Source organism: Hemitrygon akajei, chromosome 4, assembly GCF_048418815.1.
Source record: "Hemitrygon akajei chromosome 4, sHemAka1.3, whole genome shotgun sequence".
Lineage (NCBI taxonomy): Eukaryota > Metazoa > Chordata > Chondrichthyes > Myliobatiformes > Dasyatidae > Hemitrygon > Hemitrygon akajei.
In genome coordinates this window covers 200,287,772-200,315,488 of record NC_133127.1, presented here as the reverse complement: position 1 = coordinate 200,315,488, position 27,717 = coordinate 200,287,772, and the positions used below count along the sequence as shown (strand labels likewise).

General features: G+C 50.9%; 1 protein-coding gene across 1 annotated transcript in view; it reads right to left on the bottom strand.

Moving 5' to 3' along the window:
- Nucleotides 1-2,339: 2,339 nt before the first annotated feature.
- Nucleotides 2,340-27,717, bottom strand: part of LOC140727131 (amyloid beta precursor protein binding family B member 1-like) — a 103,235-nt gene continuing 77,857 nt past the window's right edge. Inside the window, 4 exon segments of the mRNA XM_073044426.1 lie at nucleotides 2,340-4,117; nucleotides 4,636-4,812; nucleotides 7,473-7,588; nucleotides 22,893-22,976. Of these exon segments, the coding sequence (XP_072900527.1) occupies nucleotides 3,950-4,117; nucleotides 4,636-4,812; nucleotides 7,473-7,588; nucleotides 22,893-22,976 (545 nt within the window). The 3' untranslated portion in view covers nucleotides 2,340-3,949.

Genomic DNA, 27,717 nt, shown 5'->3' with positions numbered 1-27,717 from the left:
CATTATGATCACGAGATGCAGTGGTCACCTACACAAAGTTCTGTCATCTACCCCGTCTCATTTCCCCAACAGTATCACACTCTCTCTAGTTGGGACTTCGGTGTACTGTATTGATTAAGGAAACTTTCCTGAATACATTTAACAGCTCTATCCCTTTTACACTATAGGAATCCCAGTCAATATGTGGAAAGTTAAAATCATCTACTATCACAACCTTATGTTTCTTGCAAAAATCTATGATCTCTCTACAAATTTGCTCCTCTGAAACCCATGAACTGTTGTGTGGTCTAAAACATAACTCTATTAATGTGGTCATACCTTTCTTATTCCTCATAAAGGAATTCTTCATATTCCTCATTCCACCCATAAAGCCTCAATAGATGAGTTCACCAGTCTTTCCTGACTGAGCACTGCAATGACATTTTCCCTAACAAATAATGCCTCCCTCCCGCATCTAAAACAGAACCCTGGAACATTGAGCTGCCAGTCCTGCTAACAAGTCTCACTAATGGCTACAATATCATAATTCCAGGTGTTAAACAATGCCATAAGCTCCTCTGCCTTCCCTACAATACTTCCTGCATTGACATACGCACAATTTAGGGTTCTGGTGCATCACATTCGACCTTTTGATTTCTGACTTTGTCTGAGGTCTCAACATCTCTCCACAACCTGCTCTGGCACTCTGGTTCCTATCAGCCTGCAACTCTAGTTTAATCCCCCCTCCTTCCCAAGTCCACTAGGATTTTAGTCCCCTTCCATTTCCGGTTCCACCTTCCCCGGAAGAGATCCCAATGATCCAAAAATCTGAGCCTTCCCTCCTACACCAACTTCTGGCCTCATAGCATGTGGCATGGTTTGCAATCCTGAGATCACAACCTTGGAGGGCCTGTCCTTTAACTTAGCACCATGAATTCACTTTGCAGAACCTTGTCACTCTTCCTACCCATGTCATTGGTACCTACATGGCCCATGACCTCTGGCTGCTCACAATCTGACAAGATTTCTGAGGACTCAATCTGAGATGTCCCTTTCCCTGGCACCCAGAAGGCAGCATACCATTTGGGAATCTAGTTCTCATCCACAGAACATATTTTCTCTTCCTTTAGCTAAAGAATCCCTGATCCCCCACCTCCTTCCTTTCTGAGCCACAGGGCTAGACTCAGAGGACTGCCGTGGCTTTCCTCTGCTAGGTCACCCCACTAAAGCTGTTGAGGGAAACGGCCACAGGGATACCCTTTCACCCTCCTGATGGTTACCCAATAACTTGTGACCTGCACCTTAGGTGTAATTACCTTGGCTGCTATCAACCCCTCAGCCTCCTAAATGATCTGGAGTTCATCCAGTTCCACCTCCAACTGCTTAACACAGATTTTTAGAAACTGCAGTTGGATGCACTTTTTGCAGGTATAGTCATCAGGGACACTACCTTCCCACCTCCCAAATGAGGAGCATTTCTGGCATCCCGACTGCTCCAAATGTACAATACGAAAGAAAGATTAAATGACAAAGGAAACCTACCTTTGGCCTCTCCTCGCCAAAACCTCAACTCCCCACTCAAACAATGGCCGCTCCACTAAAAACTAACTTTGTTCTATTGGACGTTGCCAAGTGTTTTGTGCCTCCATTTTACGTGCAAGAAATGATTCTGAATCTGTGGCTCTACTTGGTGATGTAGGGTATTGCTTCTTCTCCGCCTGCATTCCTCAGCACGTTCCTGCTCTGCTATTGTTGGCTGGCCCGATTCTCTCCAGAATTCCATTTTGCCTATTGGTATGGTGCATGGCACTATTCCCAGAACTGACACTTTGCCCTCTGCCAGTGGGTAGCTGAGATCCCAGCTCGGATATGTTGTCATCAGAGAGGGTCAAGGGGAGGTTCATGAAAATTATCCTGTGAACATATCCTGTTTAACTTATGAGGGCCATTGTTTAGACTAAACGTCAGAGTGCAGAAGAAATGTGATCCAAGTGACACTGACCATGGAATGATTGTTGGTGCCAGATGGGGTATCTCAGAAACTGTTATCTCCTGGGATTTTCATGCACAACAGTCACTAGTTTACAGAGCATGGTGTGAAACGTCCAGTGAATGGCAGTTCTTTGGACGAAAGTGCCTTGTTAATGAGACTGGTTTAAGCCGACAAGAAAGCGACAGTAACCACGCATTACAAGAGTGGTGCCCAGAGAAGCATCTCTGAATGCATAACACAGTGGATGGGCTACAGCAGACCACAAACATACACTCAATGGTCACTTTATTAGGTACAGGAGGTGGCCACTGAGTGTGTATCTGTGGCAGTTGTTGAGTGAATTTTCTAGTAATTACAGCATAACTGATTCTGTTTTTTCCAAGAAGCTTCTCAGTTTTTATTTATTTTATTAATTTAGGGATACAGTGTGGAACCAGCCCAGCGACCTGATTTAACCCGAACCCAATGACAGGTCAAGTTACAATGACCAATTAACCTACTGCCCGGTACGCTGAGAATGGTGAGCGCTACAGGAAACCCATGCAATGTACAGTAGCAGTTGCCATGCCAGTTCAATCTGACAATCTCATAGGGTAATTGAAATACTGGTATCTGATGATTTGATGAATATGAGATGATCAGAACTTCCTTTTCTTTGATTTTTCTGTTTTTCGTTGTTTGTTCTGGTAACATTTAATACCAGCACCAGGGTAGTGTGGCAGTATTACAGCTTGGCTTGTTCTGGAGTTCAGAGTTCAATCTCAACACTGTCTGTAAGAGTTTCTGTGTGTTCTCCTAGTGTTTCCTCTGGCTCTCACAGTCCAAAGATGGGTTAATAGCTCTTTGTAAATTGTTAGGGTTAAATCGGGGGGTGTCGTGGGTTGCTACATGGCATGGTTTGAAGGGCTGGAAGGCCTATTCCAAGCTGTACCTCTAAAATAAATAAAATTAAATATACATGGGTCACACCTTGAGGAACTCCCTGAGACTGGATGGTTGACTTCTGCTGGAACTGACAGTCAAAGGCCTGCGGCTCCCACAATGTGACCCCTCACCCCAGTGACTCCTGCCGCGACCCCTCACCCCATCCATCAGCACCTGCTCTGGCCAGGTAAGTGACAGGCAGCAGGAGTGAGTTCCACTGGATACCCCAAAGCACTGGGCCACGCATTCCCACCCACATATTGATAGGGGACGGGTAGGAAGAGAGAGAGAGGAAGGGGAAGGGGGGAGGGACACAAGGGGGGGGTAGGGGAGAGTGATGGTCTAGTGAGACACTGACACTGGGCGAGGTAACACTGATGTTTATTCCAATGACGGTAGGGGCGTTTCAATTGGTGCTGGTGGGGATAACGAGAGGAAGGCCGGGCTCCAGGACCCGAACCCTCGCCACCCCCACAAAGCCACTGCCCTGCCAACACTGCTGTGCCCCTTCCCGGGTCCTCCCCACCCCAGAACCAGCATCACCCGTGTAGAATGCCAATGAGATGGAATGGCAGAGCAGACTCGATGGGCTGAATAGCCTAACTCTGCTCCTAGGACAGAGTCCATGGGGGAGGGTGTGCAACCCAGTGCCATGGGTGAGGGAGAGACCCTGGGGTAAGAAGTACAGGAGGGTGGGGCAAGATGAGAGAGTCAGACGGAGGGTATGTGAAATGGAGGGTACATGGCTGGGACCCAGACGGTTATAGACGGAGAATGAAGACAGGGTGCGGGCAGTAGTGATAGGGCTGTCACTGCTGAGGGTGGGTTAGGGAGGGAAGGGAAAGCTGAGGTTACAGGTTGCAGGTTGTTGTCACACTAACCAGGGAAAGGCACGTTCCAGTCTGTGTGGGTGTGGTCAGTAGGGCTGAGGGGTTGGGACAATGACAGTGCCGAACAGAGGGGTTGGCTGGGAGACTGTGACTCGCTCGATCCAATGTAGGGTGAGTGGGGGGCTCTCGCTCAGAGGTGGATGTGTTGCTGGGGCGGGGGGTGTCAGGGGGTCTGAGAGCCGGCGCGTTTGGGTCGGAGTGAGCCCAGCAGGGACTGCACTCCCTTCCTGACGCTGGAGCCGACCCTCCTGGCGACAGAGTCTGCACACGGCACGGTGGGGGGAGAGCCTGGCCCAGGGGGACGAGCGTCCAGACACTTCTGGTAACGTAGCTGTGGGGGGGGGAGAGAGAGAGAGAAGGGTGGGGTGTTTAATGAGGGGGGCAGCATCCATCCTGACATATTTACCCCTTCCACAGCTCTGACACCCTCCATCAAACATATGCTCATGCATGCTTCCCATTAAGCATAGCCCATTGCTCACATCCGACAGCTCCGCTTACAGGCCAGTCTGCTCCTCCTACCCTCCAGCACACTGACCCCTCCCTCTCCCTCAGAACAGCTCCTCCATCCCTCGCATCCACAAATTACTCCTCAATGTCCCGCACCACCTTGCCGTCCCCTCAATCACCTTTCCCCGCCCTCCCCTCTCTTCCCATTCCCTCTGGCATCCCTCTCCCCCTTTTACCCCTCCACTCCTGTCCCCCTTTCCCTGCCCTACCCTCTTATCCCTCCCCCCTTTCCCCACCCTCCTCCCTCTGTACCCCTCATTCCCCTTTCCCCACCCTCCCCGTACCCTTCTGCCCCTCCCTCCCCGTACCCTTCTGCCCCTCCCAGCTGCACACTCTTACCATGCAGGCAGCCTGTACGGCCTCGGACAGCCCCGCAGCGTTGGGCTCGCACCAGAACATGTGGCAATCGAACTGGTCGGGGCCAGACGCCATAATGAAGGCAAAGGAGTGGACGTCTCGTCCTACCCCCATGAACGAAAGGAAACGCACTCGACACTCGGACAGAACCTCACCAGCCTGAGGGAGATCATAGCGACATTGTCCGGTTAGGGAGACAGCTGTAATTAGTATCAGAGTCACAGAGTACCGCAGCATAGAAACAGATCCTTCGACCCATCGATTCCGTACTGTCCTATTTATCTGCCTTGTTCCATCGACCTGCACCCGGCCCATAGCTCTCCATAGTCCACCCATCCACACATCTATCCAGCTTTCTCTTAACTGTTGAAATCAAACCCAAACCCATCACTTGTGCTGGCAAATCGTTCCACACTCACACACCCTATGAGTGAAGATGTTCCCATTAAATATTTCATCTTTCACCCTTAACCCATGACCTGTAGTTCTAGTCTCACCCACCCTCAGTGGAAAAAGCCTCATAATTTTGTATACCTTCATTAAATCTTCCCTCAGTCTTCTACCCTCTAGGGGACCTATTCAATCTTCCCCTGTAGCTCAGGTCCTCGAGTCCTGGCAACATCCTCGTAAACATTCTCCACACTTTATCAGTTGATATCTTTCCTGTAGGTTGGTGACCAAAACTGCACACTATACTCCAAATCAGGCCTCATCAATGTCTTTTACAACTTCAACATAACATCCCAACTCCTATAATCAGTATTCAGGTTCATGAAGGCCAATGTACCAAAGGATCTCTTTTATGACCTGATCTACCTGTGATATTTTCAAGGAATTATGGGTCAATATTCCCAAATCCCTCTGTTCTACCACACTCCTCAGTGCCCTACCTCTTCACCATGTAAGAACTACCCCCGTGCAATACCTCAAACTTGTCTGTATTAAACTCCATCTGTCACTTTTCAGCCCATTTTTCCAGCTGGTCCAGATCCTGCTGCTAGCTCTGATAGTCTTCCGCACTGTCCACTGTCCCCAATCTTGGTGTCATCCTCAAATTTGCTGATCTAGTTTACCACATTATCATCAAAATGATAAACACAGAAGGCAAACACCAACAGACGCAGCAATGATCGTGGCCTCCAGTGAAGTGCGATCCTGACTCTGGTCATGTGGATATCCCCCAGTGAGAGAAAGGACCGATACAGATACCCCCCGAGAGACACTGGTCACTGTACAGATACCCCCTGGGAGACACTGGTCACTGTACAGATACCCCCCAAGAGACACTGGTCACTGGTCAGTGTACAGATATCCCCCGAGACACCGGTCAGTGTACAGATACCCCCCGAGAGACACTGGTCACTGGTCAGTGTACAGATACCCCACGAGAGACACCGGTCACTGTACAGATACCCCCCAAGAGACACTGGTCACTGGTCAGTGTACAGATACCCCCCGAGACACCGGTCAGTGTACAGATACCCCCCGAGAGACACTGGTCACTGGTCAGTGTACAGATACCCCACGAGAGACACCGGTCAGTGTACAGATACCCCCCGAGAGACACTGGTCACTGGTCAGTGTATAGATTATCCCCGAGAGACACTGGTCACTGGTCAGTGTACAGACCCCCCCCCCCCACCCCGAGAGAGGGACTGAGAGATACTGGTCAGTGTACAGACACCGGTCGGTGTACAGATACCCCCCCCCCCCCCGAGAGACAACGGTCAGAGTACAGATACTCCCCCTGAGAAAGAGGGACTGACAGACACTTGGATGAGGAAGTGGAGGGATGGGTTAGTAAATTTGCTGATGACACAAAGGTTGGAGGTGTTGTGGATAGTGTGGAAGGCTGTCAGAGTTTACAGCGGGATATTGATAGGATGCAAAATTGGGCTGATGAGTGGCAGATGGAGTTCAACCCAGGTAAGTGTGAGGTGCTTCATTTTGGAAGGTTAAATACGATGGCAGAACATAGTATTAATGATAAGATGCTTGGTATTGTGGAGGATCAGAGGGATCTTGAGGTCCGAGTCCATAGGACACTCAAAACTGCTGTGCACGTTGACTCTGTGGTTAAGAAGGTATACGGTGCATTGGCCTCCATCAACCGTGGGATTGAGTTTAAGAGCCGAGAGGTAATGTTGCAGCTACATAGGACCCTGGTCAGACTCCACTTGGAGTACTGTGTTCAGTTCTGGTCACCTCACTACAGGAAGGATGTGGAAGCCATAGAAAGGGTGCAGAGGAGATTTACAAAGATGTTTCCTGGACTGGGGAGCATGCCTTACAAGAATAGGTTGAGTGAACTCGGCCTTTTCTCTTTAGAGCGACGGAGGATGAGAGGCGACCTGATAGAGGTGTATAAGATGATGAGAGGCATTAATTGTGTGAATAGTCAGAGGCTTTTTCCCAGGGCTGAAATGACTAGCACGAGAGGGCACAGTTTTAAGGTGCTTGGAAGTAGGTACAGAAGAAATGTCAGGGGTATGTTTTTTTATGCAGAGAGTGGTGAGTGCGTGGAATGGGCTGCTGGTGATGGTGGTGGAGGCAGATACGATAGGGTCTTTTAAGAGACTCCTGGATAGAAAAATAGAGGGCTATGGGTAACCCTAGGTAATTTCTAAAGTAAGCACATGTTCGGCACAGCATTGTGGGCCGAAGGGCCTGTATTGTGCTGTAGGTTTCCTGTGTTCTACACAGGTCAGTGTACAGATACTCCCCTGAGGGACTGAGACACTGGTCAGTGTGTCCCGTGTATGTAACAATAAATGTGTTGCCGCTCCATGTACGGACATAAACAGCCTGCCCCAGCTCACCTCCTCACTGACGATAGTGACTGTTGCGGATGCCACGTTGACAACAACAGGAGTCCAGCTCTCTCTGCTAGTATTCACTGTTGTACTCTCCAGAGCACTGTTAATTACATCCATACCTGTTCAGGGAGAGCACAAGACTCGTTCAGAGTGGCACTGGGATTTGCTACTTAAAAATATATATAACTATATATGCTATAAGGAGAGGTTGGGTTGCTTTCTCCAGAGTGATGGAGGCTGAGTGGAGATCTGAGGGAAGTTTATAAGATTATGAGAGACATAGACGGACAGTATCTCTTTCCCAGGGATAAAATGTCTGATACCAGGGGGCAGGCATTTAAGATGAGAGGGGGAAATTGCAAAGGAGATGTGAGGGGCAAGTTTATTTACACACAGTGGTGGGTGCCTGGGGTGGCGGCAGATACATTAGAGACTTTTAAGAGATGTTTAGATGACACGTGGATGTGGGGGAAACTGAAGGACATGGACATTGTGTGGGAAGAAGGGATTGGTTTAGTTGGCCATTTGATTACTAACTTAATTGGTTCAGCACAAGAGTGTGGGCTGAAGGGCCTGTTCCTGTGCCGTACTGGGAAGGTGATGGGGGGCGGGAGGTGACAGGCAGACGGAGAGTGGGAAAGTAAGAATGATGTCAGAAGCTGGGAGGTGACGAAGGGCTGAAGAAGATGGAATCTGACAGGAGAGGACCGTGGGCCTTGGGGATGAGGTGAACAGAGGAATGAGGTGGCAGGAAGGCATGGGGGATGGGTAGGAGAGGCAAAAAATTTGGAGTGTTGGGTGTCAATAGGCAGCACGGTAGCGTAGAAGTTAGTGCAAAGCTATTACAGTTCAGGGCTTCAGAGTTTGGAGTCCAATCCCAGCTTCTTCTGTAAGGTGTTTCTACTTTCTCCCCATGAGCAGAATTAGGCCATTCAGTCCATCACATCTGCTCCACCAATTCATCATGGTTGATCCTGGATCTCGCTCACCTGCCTTCTCGCCATATGTTTGATGCCCTGACCGATTGGGAAACAATCAACTTCCGCTTTAAATATATGCATGAACTTGGCCTCTGTGGCACTGCCTTCCACAGATTCATTATTCTCTGGCTAAAAAAATTCCACCTTACTTCTGTTCTAAAAGGTTGCCCCTCAATTTTGAGGCTGTGACCTCTAGTTCTGGATACACCGCCACCCCCCCCCCCCACAGGAAACACCCTCTCCATATCCACCCTATCTTTCAACATTTGGTAGGTTTCAATGAAATCCCTGCATTCTTCTCAATTCCAGTGGGTACAGGCCCGAAGCTGCCAAACGCTCATCATGTGTTAACACCTTCAGTCGTGGAATCATCCTGGCAAACCTCTGGACTCTCTCCAATGACAACACATTCTTTCTGAGATATGGGCTCAAAACTGTTGACAATATTCCATGTGGCCTGTCTAGTGTCTGATAAAGGCTCAGCATTATCTCCTTGCTTTTATATTCTATTCCCCTTGAAATAAATATTGTATTTGTCTTCTTTACCACAGACTCAACCTGCAAATGAAGCTTCTGGGAGTCTGGCACAAGGTCACCCAAGTCCCTCTGCGCCTCTGATGTTTGAACCTTCTCCCCATTTGGATAACAGTCCGCACTTTTGTTCTTTTATCAAAATGCATTATCAAACATTTCCCAACACTGTATTCCATCTGCCACTATTTTGCCCATTCTTCCAATTTGTCTAAGTCCTGCTGCAATCACACTACTTCCTCAACACTACCTACCCCTCCCCCTATCTTCGTATCATCCACAAACTTTGCCACAAAGCCATCAAATCCATTATCCAAATCACTGACAAACAATGTGAAAAGTAGCGGTCCCAATACTGACCCCTGAACATAAGGAATAGGAGCAGGAGTCGGCCATCCGGCCCATCGAGCCTGCCCCGCCATTCAATAAGATCATGGCAGATCTGTCCGTAAACTCATCCACAAGTATTCCCAAGTCCCACTGCACAACAGCATACTGCCATCTTTCACCAATTAAAATAATAATCTGCTCTCCTATTATTCCTTCCAAAGTGGATGATCTCGCATTTACCAACGTCGTATTCCATCTGCCAGACCTTGGCCCACTCACTTAATCTATCTATATCCCTTTGCAGACTCTCCACACCCTCTGCAAAATTTACTTTTCCACTCAGTTTAGTGTCATCAGCAAATTTTGCGACTCTACACTCAGTCCCCTCTTCCAAATCATCAATGTAAATGGTAAACAGCTGCGGGTCCAGCACCGATCCCTGCGGCACCCCACTCACCACTGACTGCCATCCGAAGAAACAGATGCTAAGCTAACTGGCCTATAGTTGTCCGTCTTTTGCCTACATCCTTTTTTAAAAAGTGGCGTGACATTTGCTGTCTTCCAATCCGCCACTGAAGAATACCACTAGTCACTGGCAGCTAACCAGAAAAGGCCCCTTTATTCCCACTTGCTGCCTCCTGCCTGTCAGCCATTCCTCTATCCATGAACACCATAGGATTTTATCTTGTTAAGCAGCCTCATGTGTAGCACCTTATCAAATGCCCTCTGAAAATCCAAGTAAATGATATCCACTGCCTCTCCTTTTTTGTTTGCATTACTGTTGTGTGCTTCTGCTGAAAGCCATCCTGATTGAATCTTAGCTTAGGGTCAATGGCGGTGCGAATCCTGTTCAAGATCACCCGATTGTATAGCTTTGCTAAGATGGAGGTCAAGCTGATACTGCGGTAGTTATCTGTCTTCGTGAGGGATCCAGACTTGGGGACAGGGATAATGTTTGAGAGTAACCACTGTTCTGCTTTGTCGCCTTTTATCAGTGCCGTATTACATATTACCAGCATGATGTCATCCAGGTCGAGGAAGTCAAGAAGAACAACCTACCAGCCGTGCTTACTTTCATCGATTTTTGCAAAGCTTTTGACTCCATTCACCGAGGTAAAATGCTGAAGATCCTGAAAGTTCACGGAGTGCCAGACCGTCTACTGACAGCAATAGAGACAGCTATACCAAGACCATGGAGAAAGTTGTATCACCAGACGGAGAAACAGCAGTGCTCGAGCTCCTAGCCTGTGTGCTGCAAGGAGACACTCTGGCACCCTACATCTTTATAATTGTCCTTGATTACGCTCTACATCAAGCTACCAAAGATCATGATAAGCTTGGTTTTACCATAAAACCAGGACGAACCAAAAGGGTCAGACCAGTTATGCTCACAGATCTCAATTTTGCAGATGACATAGTCCTGCTCTCTGACCAGATGGAGGAAGCACAGCAGCTACTGACCAATGTGGAAATAGAGTGCACTAAAGCTGGACTTCACCTAAACACTAAAAAGACAGAGTACATGGTGTTCAACTGTGACGAAGGTACTCTCAAGACCGTAAAGAATGATACCATTAAGAAAGTCTTAGACTTCAATTACCTCGGGTCAAGAATGATGAGTTCGGAGAAGGACATAAAGATACGGAAGGCGCTGGCGTGGAGGGCTATGAACGACATGAAGGAAATCTGGAGGTCGAACCTGACCAGAGGGCTCAAACAGAGGATCTTCATAGCAGTCATTCTCACGTATTCTCACGTATGGATGCGAGACGTGGACAGTCACCAAGACCACGCGAAAGTCACTAGATGGTTGCTATACATGAATGCTCTGGATGGCTCTTGACGTGAGTTGGCAACAACACATGACGAACGTCGAGCTCTATGACGACCTACCGATGCTCACTACTAAAATCGAGGCGAGAAGACTGCAACTACGCCACCCTGAGCTACCTGCCAGCCTAGTCATCACATGGGAGCCCAAGCATGGGAGGATGAACCCTGGGTGCCCTCTCAAGACTATGGTCAACACGCTCCTAGAAGATAGCGGCGTGGCTAATGTAGATGAACTGAACACACCGATGAGGGAGAGGGAGGAGTGGAGAGTCTGTCATCGTGCCCGACGCCGGCCCCCTAGGCCTGAGTTGACGTAGTAATAGCCTCTCCTTTGTCCATCCTGCTTGTACTTCCTCGAAGAACTCTAGATTTTTCAAGCAAGATTGCCCTTTCCAAAAACCATGCTGACTTTGACTTATTTTATCATTGGTCTTCAAGTACTCTGAAACCTCATCCTTAATAATAGACTCCACAACACTTTCCCAACCACTGAGGTTAGACTAACTGGCCTATAATTTCCTTTCTTTTGCCTTCCTCCCTTCTTAGAATGTGGAGTGACATTTGCAATCTTCCAGTCCTCTGGGACCACGCCAGAATCAAGTGTTTCTTGAAGGATCATGACCAATGCATCTGTTGCATCTTCAGCAACTTCTCTCAGGACTCTGGGATGTACTCCTTCTCGTCTAGGTGATTTATCCACCTGAAGACTTTTCAGTTTGCCTAGCACTTTTTCCTTTGTAATAGCAATGGCACTCACTCCTGCTCCTTGGCACACTGTTAGTGTCTTCCACAGTGAAGACAGATGCAAAGTACCCATTAAGTTCATCTGCCATTTCTTTGTTCCATCATTACCACCTCACTAGCATCACTTTCCAGTGGTCCAAATCAACTCTCACCTCTCTTTTACTCTTTATATAACAGAAAAAACTTTTAATATCCTGCTTTATGTTATTGGCTAGTTTGCCCTCATATTTCATCTTTTCCATTCTTTTTGCTGTTTTAGTTGCCTTTTGATAGATTTTAAAAGCTTCCTCATCATTCAATTTCCCACTCAATTCTGCTACCTTATAAGCTCTTTCCTTGGCTTTTATGCAATCCTTAACTTCCCTTGTCAGCCATGGTTGCTTACCCCTGCTATTTGATAATTACTTCATCTGTGGGACTTATCTATCCTGCACCTTGTAAACTATTCCCAGAAACTTCAGCCACCTCTGCTCTGTGGTCATCCCCACCAGTATCCTCCTCCAATCCACCTGGGCAGGCTCCTCTCTCATGCCTCTGTAATTCTCTTTATTCCACTGTGATACTGATTTATGTGACTTATGCTCCTCCTTCTGAAACTGCAGTATGAATTCAATCATACTACGATTACTGGCTCCTAAGTGTTCCCTTACATTAAGGTCACTGATAGGATCTGGGTTATTACACAACACTCAATCTGAGATAGGCTTTCCCCTAAGTAGATTCAGCACAAGCTGCTTTAAATCAGCATTCATGCTGGGATTTAGGCAATGGGATACAGGATATGGGATTCAGCACACAGGACACTGAATATTATAACAGGAAGGATATTAACACATTAGTTAGGCCACAACTGGGACTTAGTGCAGTTCTGGTGCCTGCATTATGGAAGGAGGAATCTGCACTGGAGAGGGCTTGTGTGTTGGGCAGTGGGGATTGGTGCAGGAGGGGTAGGGTGTTGGTTGGGGAAGAAGTCAGTGGTGGAAGAATGAAGGTTCATAGAGGGAGGGTGTCAGAGATATGAGAGTGCACTCACTCTGTGGTGAGTGAGCTCAAGAAAGGGCATCACAAGGCGAGGACTGTAGGTCTGTTGGTCCCAACGCCGTCATCCCGCTCCCACTCCCACAGACATAACGTGCAGTGCTTTGGGGAACATCCCCGACATTTACCACAAACCAACACTGATAAATACATGGTACCACCTCCCATCCCCATCACAAACCTACTCCACCCTCCTCCCCACTTCTCCCAGAGACCACAGATAGCCGAGAACTCCAGGAACTGGTGTCGTCCCATGGACAGTCAGAGACCAGGAACCTCCTCACCACTCCCACCCCATTTCCCACCACCTCAGGCCCAGTCACAGTTCTCCCCCAGACTGTCTGCAGTTCCTCAGATCTGGCCCAGCAGCTCATCTGGGGAGGGACAGTTGGGTACCCCCCTCTGCACTTTCTCATCTGTGAGGCGGGAATAGCCCCAGTCCACACACTCTCTCTGGCTGGTGGGTGGTGGCAAACCCCTGGGATCTGACCGGGGGAGGGTCCATGTGGGTCCATACCTGATCTGTGCAGCACTGAGTCTGGCCTGGCTCCCAGCCCTACCCTCCAGGCGCTCCTCCTGTCTGATGGGAGGAAGCAGGGTGAGCGATCGCATTGCTCCCATATGCATACACTCAGTCTCTCAGATACACACACCCGTACATACCCAAACATACACACTCACACCCCATACATACACAAAAACCCCATACATACACACACACACACACACACAACCCATACATACACACACAAACCCCATACATACACACACACACACACACACAACCCATACATACACACACAAACCCCATACATACACACAAACACACAACCCATACATACACACACAAACCCCATACATACACACACACACACACAACCCATACATACACACACAAACCCCATACATACACACAAACACACAACCCATACATACACACACAAACCCCATACATACACACACACAAACCCCATACATACACACACAAACCCCATACATACACACACACACACAACCCATACATACACACACACCCCATACACACACACAAACCCCATACATACACACACACACACACAACCTATACATACACACACACCCCATACACACACACACACGCACACAACCCATACATACACACACACCCCATACACACACACAAACCCCATACATACACCATACATACACACACACACACAACCTAAACATACACACACACCCCATACATACACATACACACACACCCCATATATACACATACACACAACCCATACATACACATACACACAACCCATACATACACACACCCCATACATACACATACACACAACCCATACATACACACACAACCTATACATACACACACAACCCATACATACACACACCCATACATACACACATACACACAACCTATACATACACACACACCCCATACATACACATACACACAACCCATACATACACACACATAACCCATACATACACACACACACCCCATACATACACATACACACAACCCATACATACACACACACCCCATATACACATACACACACCCATACATACACACACAACCTATACATACACACACACCCCATACATACATACACACAACCCATACATACACACACACCCCATACATACGCATACACACAATCCATACATACACACACACAACCTATACATACACACACACACCCCATATACACATACACACACCCATACATACACATACCCATACATACACACACACCCCATATACACATACACACACCCATACATACACATACCCATACATACACACACACCCCATACATACACATACACACAACCCATACATACACACACACCCCATATACACATACACACACACACCCCATATACACATACACACATCCATACATACACATACACACCCATACATACACACACACAACCTATACATACACACACACACCCCATATACACATACACACACCCATACATACACATACACACAACCTATACATACACACACACAACCTATACATACACACACACACAACCCATGCATACAATCACACAGACACACTCACACACACCCCTGCATACTCATAAACCACACACCTACACACTCTCATACACAGACTCTCTCCCACAGAAATGCCTCTCAGACACACAGACAGACTGTGCCAGGGTTAGAGAGATGGCATCATGGAACAGAGCGACACGCTGTTAGTCTGATAGCAACAATCACCACATTGGGCTGTCTAGTCCACGGCAGTTCACAACCAGAGACAGTCTAATAGACAGTCCCTGAATGGGCCGGGGGAGGGATCGAACCATCATTGTCATCAAAAAAGACGGGAAGATGAAATATGAAGGTAAGCTAGCTGGTAACATCAAAGTGGATACCAAACAATTTTTCAGATATATAAAGAGAGGTGAGAGTAGATATTTGACATTGGAGAATAATACTGCAGAGGCAGTAATGGGGAACAAGGAAATGGTGGATGAACTAACCATTTTGCATCAGTCTATATTATGGAAGACACCAGCAGTATGCTGGAAGTTCAAGAGTGTCAGGGGCCAGTGTCAGTGTAAGTGAAGTTGCTAATACTAGGGAGAAAGTGCTTGGGAAGCTGAAAGATCTGAAGGTAGTTAAGTCCCCTGGACCAGACGGACTACCTCAGGGTTCTGAAAGAGGCAGCTGAAGAGATTGTGGAGGTAGTAGTAATGATCCTGAGGAGCACACCCAAAATGCTGGAGGAACTCAGCAGGACAGGCAACATCCATGGAAAAAATTAGTCACGGTTTCAGCCTGAAATGTCGACTGTACTTTTTCCATAGATGCTGCCTGGCCTACTGAGTTCCTCCAGCATTTTGTGTGAATTGCAAATGTCTCTTCACTCTTCAAGAACGAAGGGAGGCAGAAGATAGGCTAGTTAATTTGACTTCAGTGGTTGGGAAGATGTCGGAATTGATTGTATAGCACGAGTTTTTGGGGTATTTGGAGGAACATGACAAAATCAGCATGGTTTGTTTAAGGGAAAATCTTGCTTGACAAATCTGTTGGAATTCTTTGAGGAAATAACAAGCAGAATAAACAACAGAGAATCTGTGGATGTTGTGTGCTTGGGTTTTCAGAAGGCCTTTGGCAAGGTGCTACATATGAGGCTGTTTACCAAGAGCTCATGGTATTAAAGATAGATATTAGCATGGATGAAGCATTGGCTTATTGGCAGGAGGCAAAGAGTGGGAATAAAGGGAGCCTTTCTGGTTGGCTGCTGGGTGACCATTGGTGTTCCACAGGGGTCTGCGTTGGGAATGATTTTTTTTGTATGTTAATGATTTGGATGATGGAATTGATGGCTTTATGGCCAAGTTTATGGACGATAAGATAGGCGGAGGGTCAGTGGTGTTGAGGAATCAGAGAGGCTACAGAAGGACTTAGACAGATTAGGAAAACAGGCAAATAAGTGTCAAATAGAGTACAGTGTCGTGAAGTGTATGGTCATGCACCTTGATAGAGAGAATAAAGGCATATTTTCTAAGTGGAGAGAATCCGAAATGCAAAGGGACTTGGGAGTCCTCATGCAGGATTCCTTAAAGGTTAACTTGCAGGTTGAGTCAACAGTGCTAAGGAAGGGAAATTTAATGTTAACATTTATTTGGAGAGGACTAGAATATAAAAGCAAGGATGTGATGCTGAGGTTTTATAAGACACTGGTGAGGCCTCACTCGGAGTTTGGTGAACAGTTTTGTGCCCCCTATCAAAGAAAAGCTGTGCTGGCATTGTAGAGGGTTTAGAGGGGGTTCACACGGATGATTCTAGGAATAAAAGTCTTAATGTATGAGGAGCATTTGATGCTTTGGGCCTGTACTCTCTGGACTTTAGAAGAATGGGGAGAGGGGAATCTCACTGAAACCTACTGAACATTGAAAGATCTGGATAGAGTGAAGTGGAGAGGTTGTTTCCAATAGTCGGGGACTAGAGTGCACAGCCTCAGTATAGAGGGACTTCCATTTAGAACAGAGATGAGAAGGATTTCCTTTAGTCAGAGGGTAGTGAATCTGCAGAATTCATTGCCACTGATGGCTGTGAAGGCCAAGATGCTGGATATATTTAAAGCAGAGTTTGATAGGCTATTGATTAGTCAGGGCATCAAAGATTACAGGGAGAAGGTAGAAGAATGGGGTTGAGAGGAATAATGAATCAGTCATGACGCAATAGCTGAATGGTCTAATTCTGCTTCTATGTCTTATGGTCTAATTAGCGTAACTTTGACTGTGTTCATTTCGGGTCACCTCAGGATATGGAAGCTTTAGACAGGATGCAGAGGAGATTCTCTACCTGGATTAGAAAGCACCATCAGGGCAACAAGCCCTTCAGCCCATCTAGTCTGTGTACTTAATCCCATCGATTTGCATCCATATTCCTCCCAACCATGTACCTATCCAAATTTCTTACATGTTGATATTGAACCTGCATCCACCACTTCCACTGACAGCTCTTTCCACACTCTCACCACCCTCTGAGTGAAGAAGTTCCCCTAAACATTTCATCTTTCATCCTTAACCTCTAGCTCTAATCTCACCCAACCTCAGTGGAAAATGCCTGCTTGTATTTACCCTATCTATACCCCTCATAATTTACCCTTCAAAATATACCCCTCTATCAAATCTCCTCTGATTCTCCTTCACTTCAAAGAATAAACTCCTAACCTATTCAACATTAAAAGGCTGAGCAAGCCAGGGCTTTTCTCTTTACAGCAAAGGAGGATGACAGGTGACTTGATAAAGGTGTACAGGAGCAGACAATACGAGGGGGCATAACTTTGAGGTGATTGGAGGAAAGTACAGGGGAGATGTCAGAGAAGATTTGTTTGTTTATTTGCTTTTTTTTCCCCCCACAGAGAGTGGTGGGTGTGTGGAACACACAGCCAGGGGAGGTGGTAGAGGCAGATACATTAGGAACATTTTAGACCCTTAGATTGGCACATGGATGATAGAAAAATAAATTAATCTTAATGTACTGTTCTATGTTCCACCAACCTCCGCCTTAAATATACCCAATGAACTGTGATGTACTGCTCTGTTCTATCACAGAACATGGAACGTACAAATCTACAGCTCATTACAGGCCCTTCGGCCTACAATGTTGTGCTGACCATGTAACCTACACTAGAAACTGCCTAGAATTTCCCTACCACATAGCCCTCTATTTTTCTAAGCTCCATGTACCTATCTAAGAGGCCCTTAAAAAACTCTGTTGTATCCCCTGACATCCCCTCGATACCTACTTCCAAGCAACTTAAAGCTATGTCCACTTATGTTAGACACTTCAGCCCTGGGAAAAAGCCTCTGGCCATCTACACGATCAACGCTCCTCATCATCTTATACACCTCTATCAGGTCACCTCTCATCCTCTGTTGCTCTAAGGAGAAAAGGCCGAGTTCACTCAACCTACTCTCATAAGGCATGCTCTCCAATCCAGGCAACATCCTTGTAACTCTCCTCTGCACTCTCTCTATAGTATTCACATCCTTCCCTGTAAGTGAGGTGACCAGAACTGAGCACAGTACTCCAAGTGGGGTCTAACTAAGGTCTTGTATAGCTGTAACATTACCTCATGGCTCATGAACTCAAACCCACGGTTGATTAAGGCCAACACACCATACACCTTCTTAACAACACTGTTGACCTGCGCAGCAGCTTTGAGCGTCCTATGGACTCGGACCCCAAGATCCTTCTGATCCTCCACCTCTACCAAGAGTCTTATAATTAATACTATATTCTGTCTTCAAATTTGACATTGAAATGAACCATTTCACACTTATCTGGGTTGAACTCTATCTGCCACTTCTCAGCCCAGTTCAACATCCTATCAATGTCCTGCTGTAACCTCTGACAACCCTCCAAACTATCCACAACATCTCTAACCTTTGTGTCATCAGCAAACTTACTAACCCATCCCTCCACTTCCTCATCCAGGTCATTTATAAAAATCACAAAGAGGGGTTCCAGAACAGATCCCTGAGGCACACCACTGGTCACCATCCCCCATGCAGATATGAACCATCTACAACCACTCTTTGCCTTCTGTGGGCAAGCCAATTCTGGATCCACAAAGCAAGGTCTCCTTACTCATTACTTTCTGAATGAGCTTCGCATGGGGACCTTATCAAATGCCTTACTGAAAATCCACATACACTGCTCTACCTTCATATGTTTTGTTACATCCTCAAAGAATTAAGTTAGGCTCATAAGGCACGATTTGCTCTTGACAAAGCCATGCTGACAATCCTTAGTCAGATTATCTCTCTCTAAATGCTCAGAAATCCTGCCTCTCAGGATCTTCTCCAACAACTGGCCCACCAATGAAGTAAGATTCACTGTGTCTATAATTTCCTGGTTTTTTTGAACAAGGGAACAACATCCGCAACCCTCCAATCCTCTGGTGCTTCTCCCGTCCCCATTGCTGATGCAAAGGTCATCGCCAGAGGCTCAGCAATCTCCTCCCTCCCCTCCCACAGTAGCCTGGGGTATATCTTATCCAGACCTGGTGACTTATCTAACTTAATACCTTTAAAAGCTCCAGCACATCCTGTTTCATTATGTTTATATGCTCAAGCGTTTCAGTCTGCTGTAAGTCATCCCCATAATTGCCAAGGTCCTTTTCCCTAGTGAATACTGAAGCAAGGTATTCATTAAGTACCTCCGCTATCTCCGCTGACTCCTTCCACCATCACACCTGATTGGTCCAATTCTCATACAGCTCGTCCTCTTATTCTTCACATACTGTAGAATGCCTTGGGGTTTTCCTTAATTCTGCTTGCCAAGGGCCTTCTCATGGCCCCTTCTAACTCTCGTAATTTCATTCTTAAGCTCCTTCCTGGTACCCTAGTAATTTTCTAGAGCTCTAACAGTACCTAGTTTCTTGAATCTTTTGTAAGCTTTCTTTTCTTCTTCAGTAGATTTTCTACATCCTTTGTACACCACGGTTCTTTTACCCTACCATCCTTTCCCTGCCTCAATGGAACATACCTATGCAGAATGCCATGTAAATGTTCCCTGAACAATTGCCACATTTCTGCCATGCATTTCTATCAAAACATTTGCTCCTAAGTTCCTACAAATAGCATATTTTCCCCCTACCTCAATTAAATGTTTTCACTATCCCTCTCCAGTGCTAAGGTAAAGGGAGATAGAGTTGTGATCACTACCTCCAAAATGCTCTCCACCAAGAGATCTGACACCTGATCAGGTTCATATTCCCAATACCAGATCAAGTACAGCCTCTCCTCTTGTAGGCTTATCTACATATTGTGTCAGGAAACCTTGCTGAACACACCTATCAAACTCCACCCATCACAACAATCCTATTATTATTGCATTGTTCCAGAATCAGCCTCCCTATCTGCTCCTCGATGTCTCTGTTACTGTTGGGGTGGGGAGGGGGGGGGGGAAAGGTGGAGGGTCCATAAAAAAACACCCAGTGGAGTTATTGTCCCCTTCCTAGTTCTGACTTCCACCTACCAATGACTCATTAGACAATCCTCCCATTACTTCCTCCTTTTCTGCAGCTGTGATACTATCCTTGATTAGCAATGCCACTCCCCCACCTCTTTTGCCCTCCCTCCCTGTCCTTTCTGAAACATCTAAAGCCCAGCACATTCAGCAGCCATTCCTGCCCCTGGGACGTCCAAGTCTCTGTAATGGCCACGACTTCATAGTTCCACGTATTGATCCATGCTATGTTCACCCCGCCTTGTTTATGATACTCCTCACATTAAAATAGACACATCTCAAACCATCAGGCTGAGTGAATCATCATCTGCCTATCCTTCCTCACAAGCTGTCACTACTTGTGCGCCAACTGTCCTATCCTCTGCCTCTTCACTTAGGTTCCCACCCCCTGTAAATCTAGGTTAAACCCTCCCCAATAGCATTAGCAAACCTCCCTCCCAGGATATTGGTTCCCCTCCAGTTCAGGTGCAACCTGTCCCACTTGTACAGGTCACCCCCTCCCCAGAGAAGTTTCCAATGATCCAAAAACGTGAAACCCTGCCCCCCTTGCACCATCGCCTCAGCCACTCAGTCACCTGCGCTATCCTTCCTGTTCTGACCTTCCCTGCTCGTGGCACTGGGAGTAATCCGGAGATTGCCCTCTTGGAGGTCCTGCTCTTCAGCCTCCTTCCTAACTCCCTAAAGTTAATGCACAGGACCTCTACCCATCTCCTGCCTATGTCACTGGTACCAACATGTACCACAAACTCTGGCTGCTCACCCTCCCCTTCAAGATACTCTGCAAATGCTCAGAGACATCCTGGACCCTGGCACCCGGGAGGCTTAACACTACCCTGGCGTCTCTTTTGCTGCCACAGAATCTCCTATCTGTCCCCTTAACGATGGAGACCCCCATGACCATTACTCCGCCTGACTTCACCCTACCCTTCTGAGGCTCAGAGCCGACCACAATGCTGCCTTGTTCAGATAGGTCATCCCCCTCAGCAGGTTCCAAAGGGGTATATCTGTTGCTGAGGGGAATGGCCATAGGGGAACCCTGCAGTGACTTCTTTCTCCTTACCTCTCTTGGAGATATTTAAGGCAGAGGTTGGTAGAATAGAGTAGTACATCACTCTCTGAATTCTGTACTCTGGGTGTAAACACCTGCTCAAAAGGTCACATCTGTCAATTGCTCTGCCTCCCGGATCATCTTGGTTCATCCAACTCCATCTCCAGCTCCTTAATGCCGTCTTTCAGAAACTGGGATTGGCTGCACTTCCTGCAGGGTAGTTATCAGGGAGACCATCAGGATGCATGAATTTCCACATCCTACAGGAGGAGCTTTCCACTGCCATATTTGCCATCTTGTCCACACTGTACAATGGGCAACCAAGACCAAATCTTCTGGCCTGTTTCCTTGGCCTCAGCCTCCTCCTGTTGAAGCCTCTTGGGTCAAAGCCTGACAATCCTACTCCCACAGCTGGCCTACTCCCAACAATGGCCACCCCTCTAGTCCCTGAAGTAGTTTCAGTTAATTCACAGTGCTCAGCTCCCAACGCTGATAGGGCCTCTGGAATTTTCAAACACCTGTGAAGCTCTCCTTTCATACAAGCTTTGCCAACCTGCAAGTGATCCTGTTGCAGTGCTCTGCTCCTTCCACTGATTGGGCCTCTGGAATCAACCTCCACCTTCAACATCCCCAATGAACTGTGATGTACTGCTGAATGTTCCACCAACTCTGCCTTAAATATCCCAAAGAACAGTGATGTTCTACTAACTTCACCAATGAACTGGCTTTGTTCTACCTGTTGGTAGTTGGTAGAACAGAACCAATGAACTGGCTTGCAGAGCTGGCTGTGGTAACAAATTGCACAGATTCACCACCCTCTGGCTAAAGAAATTCCTCTTAATCTCTGTTCTAAATGGACATCCCTCTATTCTGAGGCTGTGCTCTCTGGTTCTAGACTTCCCCACCATAGGAAACAATCTCTTCACATCCACTCAATCTAGGCCTTTCAACTTTCAATACGTTTTCAAAGAGATTCCCCACCCCCCCCACCCCCCGCTTCACTCTTTAAACTCCAGTGAGTGCAGGCCCAGAGCCAGCAAATGCAATTCACATTAACTCTTTCATTCCTGGAATCGTTTTTGTGAACATCCTCTGGACCCTCCCTAATCTCAGCATATCCTTTCTTAGATAAGGGACCAAAAACTGCTCACAATACTCAAAGTGCAGTCTGATCAATAAAGCCTCAGCCTTGGGCAAAGGGAAAGAAACACTCAGTGAAGAGGAGATTAAAGATGAAATATTTTTAGGAACTGTGGATGGAAAGAACCCACTAAGCACAGTCCTGAGCTCAGCAGGCACCTGGGTTAATGACATCTCTGTAGAGGCTGGCCTTATTTCTTGGGCATTTCTAAATGAGCTGTGATGAGGGTTAGAGATGAGGAAAAAGCACTTGTGAGCAAGCTCCTTACCGACAGGGTTTGGTCACCGGGATATTCCCAAATACAGCACCTGGAACCTCTGGACCAATTCATTCTTGGGCACTGGGAACTCGACTGGAGAGAGAACAACAGAGGAGAGGTTACACTCCACAGGAACCCATCATCTTGGGGTGTAAATGAAGAGAGTCTGGGCTCCAAGGGCCAGGAGCAGGATGCCCAGTGGCAGTGACTGACTGAGACAAGGTATTGGCACAGGCCAGAGGGATCGCCCATCTCCTGGACCATCAGCCCTCAGAGTTAATGTTCCTGTTGTGAGCCAGAGGTTCCTTAAGGTTGTCATAGCCGGGGGCGGGCAGTGGTGTAGCTCCCCACTACCTATTAAATGCTCCTAATGGCATGGGTCTCAAAAGCCTCTGACAACCAAGTCTGGGCTCCTGGTCTTCAAGTGTGGCTTAGCTGCCAAAACTGTTTCCACTGACAGAAGGGGTCCAAGGTGGGTAACTGGTGCCTGAAAACCAATCGTTCCAGGCAGATGGGGTCATCAGCCATGACTGGCAGCTCACCTAGGAGAAGCAAAACTCTGATCTCAAACCTCGGCTGCACAGTGGCTACACCCACTCATGGGGAAAGGCTTTGGGAGTAAACCCCGAGGGAAAAATCCGGAGCTGGAGACCCTAAAGCAGTCCTACATTGAGTTCAACGCTGACTGGCAACTCCTGAGATTCCGCTGGTGCCAAATAGTATTGGTCTCTGCTATTCCCTTGGAAAACATCGGCTGCATGGAGAGGGGGAGCCCGCTACACGGACAACAGCTTGCCCTCCATATCGTACTGCCCTGGCTTGCACACATATAGGATGTAACCTCCATGGTCCACCCCGACCAACGGAGGACATCAATGTTGTGGGCAGAGGCATTTGTTACCCCCAACCCCGCCCAGTTCATATGCAAAGGTGAGGCCCCCCCCCCCCCTTGCCCCGGGCTCGGATGTAAAGGTGAGGCCCCCCCCCCCTTGCCCCGGGCTCGGATGCAAAGGTGAGGAGCTCCCCCCCCCCCTTGCCCCGGGCTCAGGATGTAAAGGTGAGGCTCCCCCCCCCCCCCCCTTGCCCCGGGCTCGGATGCAAAGGTGAGGCCCCCCCCCTTGCCCCGGGCTCGGATGTAAAGGTGAGGCCCCCCCCCCTTTGCCCCGGGGCTCGGATGTAAAGGTGAGGCCCCCCCCTTGCCCCGGGCTCGGATGTAAAGGTGAGCGCCCCCCCCTCCCCCCCCCTTGCCCGGGCTCGGATGTAAAGGTGAGGAGCTCCCCCCCCCCCCCTTGCCCCGGGCTCGTATGTAAAGGTGAGGCCCCCCCCCCCTCTTGCCCCGGGCCTCGGATGTAAAGGTGAGGCCCCCCCCCTCTTGCCCCGGGCTCGGATGTAAAGGTGAGGCCCCCCCCCCCTTGCCCCGGGCTCGGATGTAAAGGTGAGGAGCTCCCCCCCCCCCCCTTGCCCCGGGCTCGGATGTAAAGGTGAGGGCCCCCCCCCCCTCTTGCCCCGGGCTCGGATGTAAAGGTGAGGCCCCCCCCCTCTTGCCCCGGGCTCGGATGTAAAGGTGAGGCCCCCCCCCCCTCTTGCCCCGGGCTTCGGATGTAAAGGTGAGGCCCCCCCCCCCTTGCCCCGGGCTCGGATGTAAAGGTGAGGCCCCCCCCCCCCCCCCCCCTTGCCCCGGGCTCGGATGTAAAGGTGAGGCCCCCCCCCCCCTCTTGCCCCGGGCTCGGATGTAAAGGTGAGGCCCCCCCCCTCTTTGCCCCGGGCTCGGATGTAAGGTGAGGCCCCCCCCCCCCTTGCCCCGGGCTCGGATGTAAAGGTGAGGCCCCCCCCCCCCTCTTGCCCCGGGCTCGGATGTAAAGGTGAGGCCCCCCCCCTCTTGCCCCGGGCTCGGATGTAAAGGTGAGGCCCCCCCCCCCCTTGCCCCGGGCCTCGGATGTAAAGGTGAGGCCCCCCCCCCCCTTGCCCCGGGCTCGGATGTAAAGGTGAGGAGCTCCCCCCCCCCCCTTGCCCCGGGCTCGGATGTAAAGGTGAGGCCCCCCCCCCCCCCTTGCCCCGGGCTCGGATGTAAAGGTGAGGCCCCCCCCCCCCCCCTTGCCCCGGGCTCGGATGTAAAGGTGAGGCCCCCCCCCCCCCACCTTGCCCCGGGCTCGGATGTAAAGGTGAGGCCCCCCCCCCCCCCTTGCCCCGGGCCTCGGATGTAAAGGTGAGGCCCCCCCCCCTTGCCCCGGGCTCGGATGTAAAGGTGAGGCCCCCCCCCCCCCCCTTGCCCCGGGCTCGGATGTAAAGGTGAGGCCCCCCCCCCTTGCCCCGGGCTCGGATGTAAAGGTGAGGGCCCCCCCCCCCCCCCCTTGCCCCGGGCTCGGATGTAAAGGTGAGGAGCTCCCCCCCCCCCCCCCTTGCCCCGGGCTCGGATGTAAAGGTGAGGCCCCCCCCCCCCTTGCCCCGGGCTCGGATGTAAAGGTGAGGCCCCCCCCCCCCTTGCCCGGGCTCGGATGTAAAGGTGAGGCCCCCCCCCCCCCCCCCTTGCCCCGGGCCTCGGATGTAAAGTGAGGAGCTCCCCCCCCCCCCCTTGCCCCGGGCTCGGATGTAAAGGTGAGGCCCCCCCCCCCTTGCCCCGGGCTCGGATGTAAAGGTGAGGCCCCCCCCCCCCCCCCTTGCCCCGGGCTCGGATGTAAAGGTGAGGAGCTCCCCCCCCCCCCCCCTTGCCCCGGGCTCGGATGTAAAGGTGAGGCCCCCCCCCCCCCTTGCCCCGGGCTCGGATGTAAAGGTGAGGCCCCCCCCCCCTTGCCCCAGGCTCGGATGTAAAGGTGAGGCCCCCCCCCCCTTGCCCCGGGCTCGGATGTAAAGTGAGGAGCTCCCCCCCCCTTGCCCCGGGCTCGGATGTAAAGGTGAGGAGCTCCCCCCCCCTTGCCCCGGGCTCGGATGTAAAGGTGAGGCCCCCCCCCCTTGCCCCGGCTCGGATGTAAAGGTGGAGAGCTCCCCCCCCCCCCCTTGCCCCGGGCTCGGATGTAAAGGTGAGGGGCCCCCCCCCCCCTTGCCCCGGGCTCGGATGTAAAGGTGAGGCCCCCCCCCCCTTGCCCCGGGCTCGGATGTAAAGGTGAGGCCCCCCCCCCCCTTGCCCCAGGCTCGGATGTAAAGGTGAGGCCCCCCCCCCCCCCCCTTGCCCCGGGCTCGGATGTAAAGGTGAGGCCCCCCCCCCCTTGCCCCGGGCTCGGATGTAAAGGTGAGGCCCCCCCCCCCCCCCCCCCTTGCCCCGGGCTCGGATGTAAAGGTGAGGCCCCCCCCCCCCTTGCCCCGGGCTCGGATGTAAAGGTGAGGCCCCCCCCCCCCCCCCTTGCCCCGGGCTCGGATGTAAAGGTGAGGCCCCCCCCCCCTTGCCCCAGGCTCGGATGTAAAGGTGAGGCCCCCCCCCCCCCCTTGCCCCGGGCTCGGATGTAAAGGTGAGGCCCCCCCCCCTTGCCCCGGGCTCGGATGTAAAGGTGAGGCCCCCCCCCCCCCCCCTTGCCCGGGCTCGATGTAAAGGTGAGGCCCCCCCCCCCTTGCCCCGGGCTCGGATGTAAGGTGAGGCCCCCCCCCCCCCTTGCCCCGGGCTCGGATGTAAAGGTGAGGCCCCCCCCCCCTTGCCCCAGGCTCGGATGTAAAGGTGAGGCCCCCCCCCCCCCCCCTTGCCCCGGGCTCGGATGTAAAGGTGAGGCCCCCCCCCCCTTGCCCCAGGCTCGGATGTAAAGGTGAGGCCCCCCCCCCCCCCCCCTTGCCCCGGGCCTCGGATGTAAAGGTGAGGCCCCCCCCCCCCCTTGCCCCCGCTCGGATGTAAAGGTGAGGCCCCCCCCCCCCCCCCCTTAGCCCGGGCTCGATGTAAAGGGAGGCCCCCCCCCCCCCCCTTGCCCCGGGCTCGGATGTAAAGGTGAGGCCCCCCCCCCCCCCCTTGCCCCGGCTCGGATGTAAAGGTGAGGCCCCCCCCCCCCCCCTTGCCCCGGGCTCGGATGTAAAGGTGAGGCCCCCCCCCCCCCCCCCTTGCCCCGGGCTCGGATGTAAAGGTGAGAGCTCCCCCCCCCCCCCCTTGCCCCGGGCTCGGATGTAAAGGTGAGGACCCCCCCCCCCCCCCTTGCCCCGGGCTCGGATGTAAAGGTGAGGCCCCCCCCCCCTTGCCCGGCTCGGATGTAAAGGTGAGGCCCCCCCCCCCCCCCCTTGCCCCGGGCTCGGATGTAAAGGTGAGGGCCCCCCCCCCCCCCCCCTTGCCCCGGGCTCGGATGTAAAGGTGAGGCCCCCCCCCCCTTGCCCCGGGCTCGGAGTAAAGGTGAGGCCCCCCCCCCCCCCCCTTGCCCCGGGCTCGGATGTAAGGTGAGCCCCCCCCCCCCCCCCTTGCCCCGGCTCGATGTAAAGGTGAGGCCCCCCCCCCCCCTTGCCCCAGGCTCGGATGTAAAGGTGAGGCCCGCCCCTGCCCCGGGAGGCCCCCCCCCCCTTGCCCCCGGCTCGGATGTAAAGGTGAGGCCCCACCCCCCCCCCTTGCCCCAGGCTCGGATGTAAAGGTGAGGCCCCCCCCCCCCCTTGCCCCAGGCTCGGATGTAAAGGTGAGGCCCCCCCCCCCCCCCCTTGCCCCAGGCTCGGATGTAAAGTCGTAGGGAGGCCCCCCCCCCCCCTGGTCTCGGAGTAAAGTGAGGCCCCCCCCCCCTTGCCCCAGGCTCGGATGTAAAGGTGAGGCCCCCCCCCCCCCCTTGCCCAGGCTCGGATGTAAAGGTGAGGCCCCCCCCCCCCCTTGCCCCGGGCTCGGATGTAAAGGTGAGGCCCCCCCCCCCCCCTTGCCGGGCTCGGATGTAGAAGGTGTAGGCCC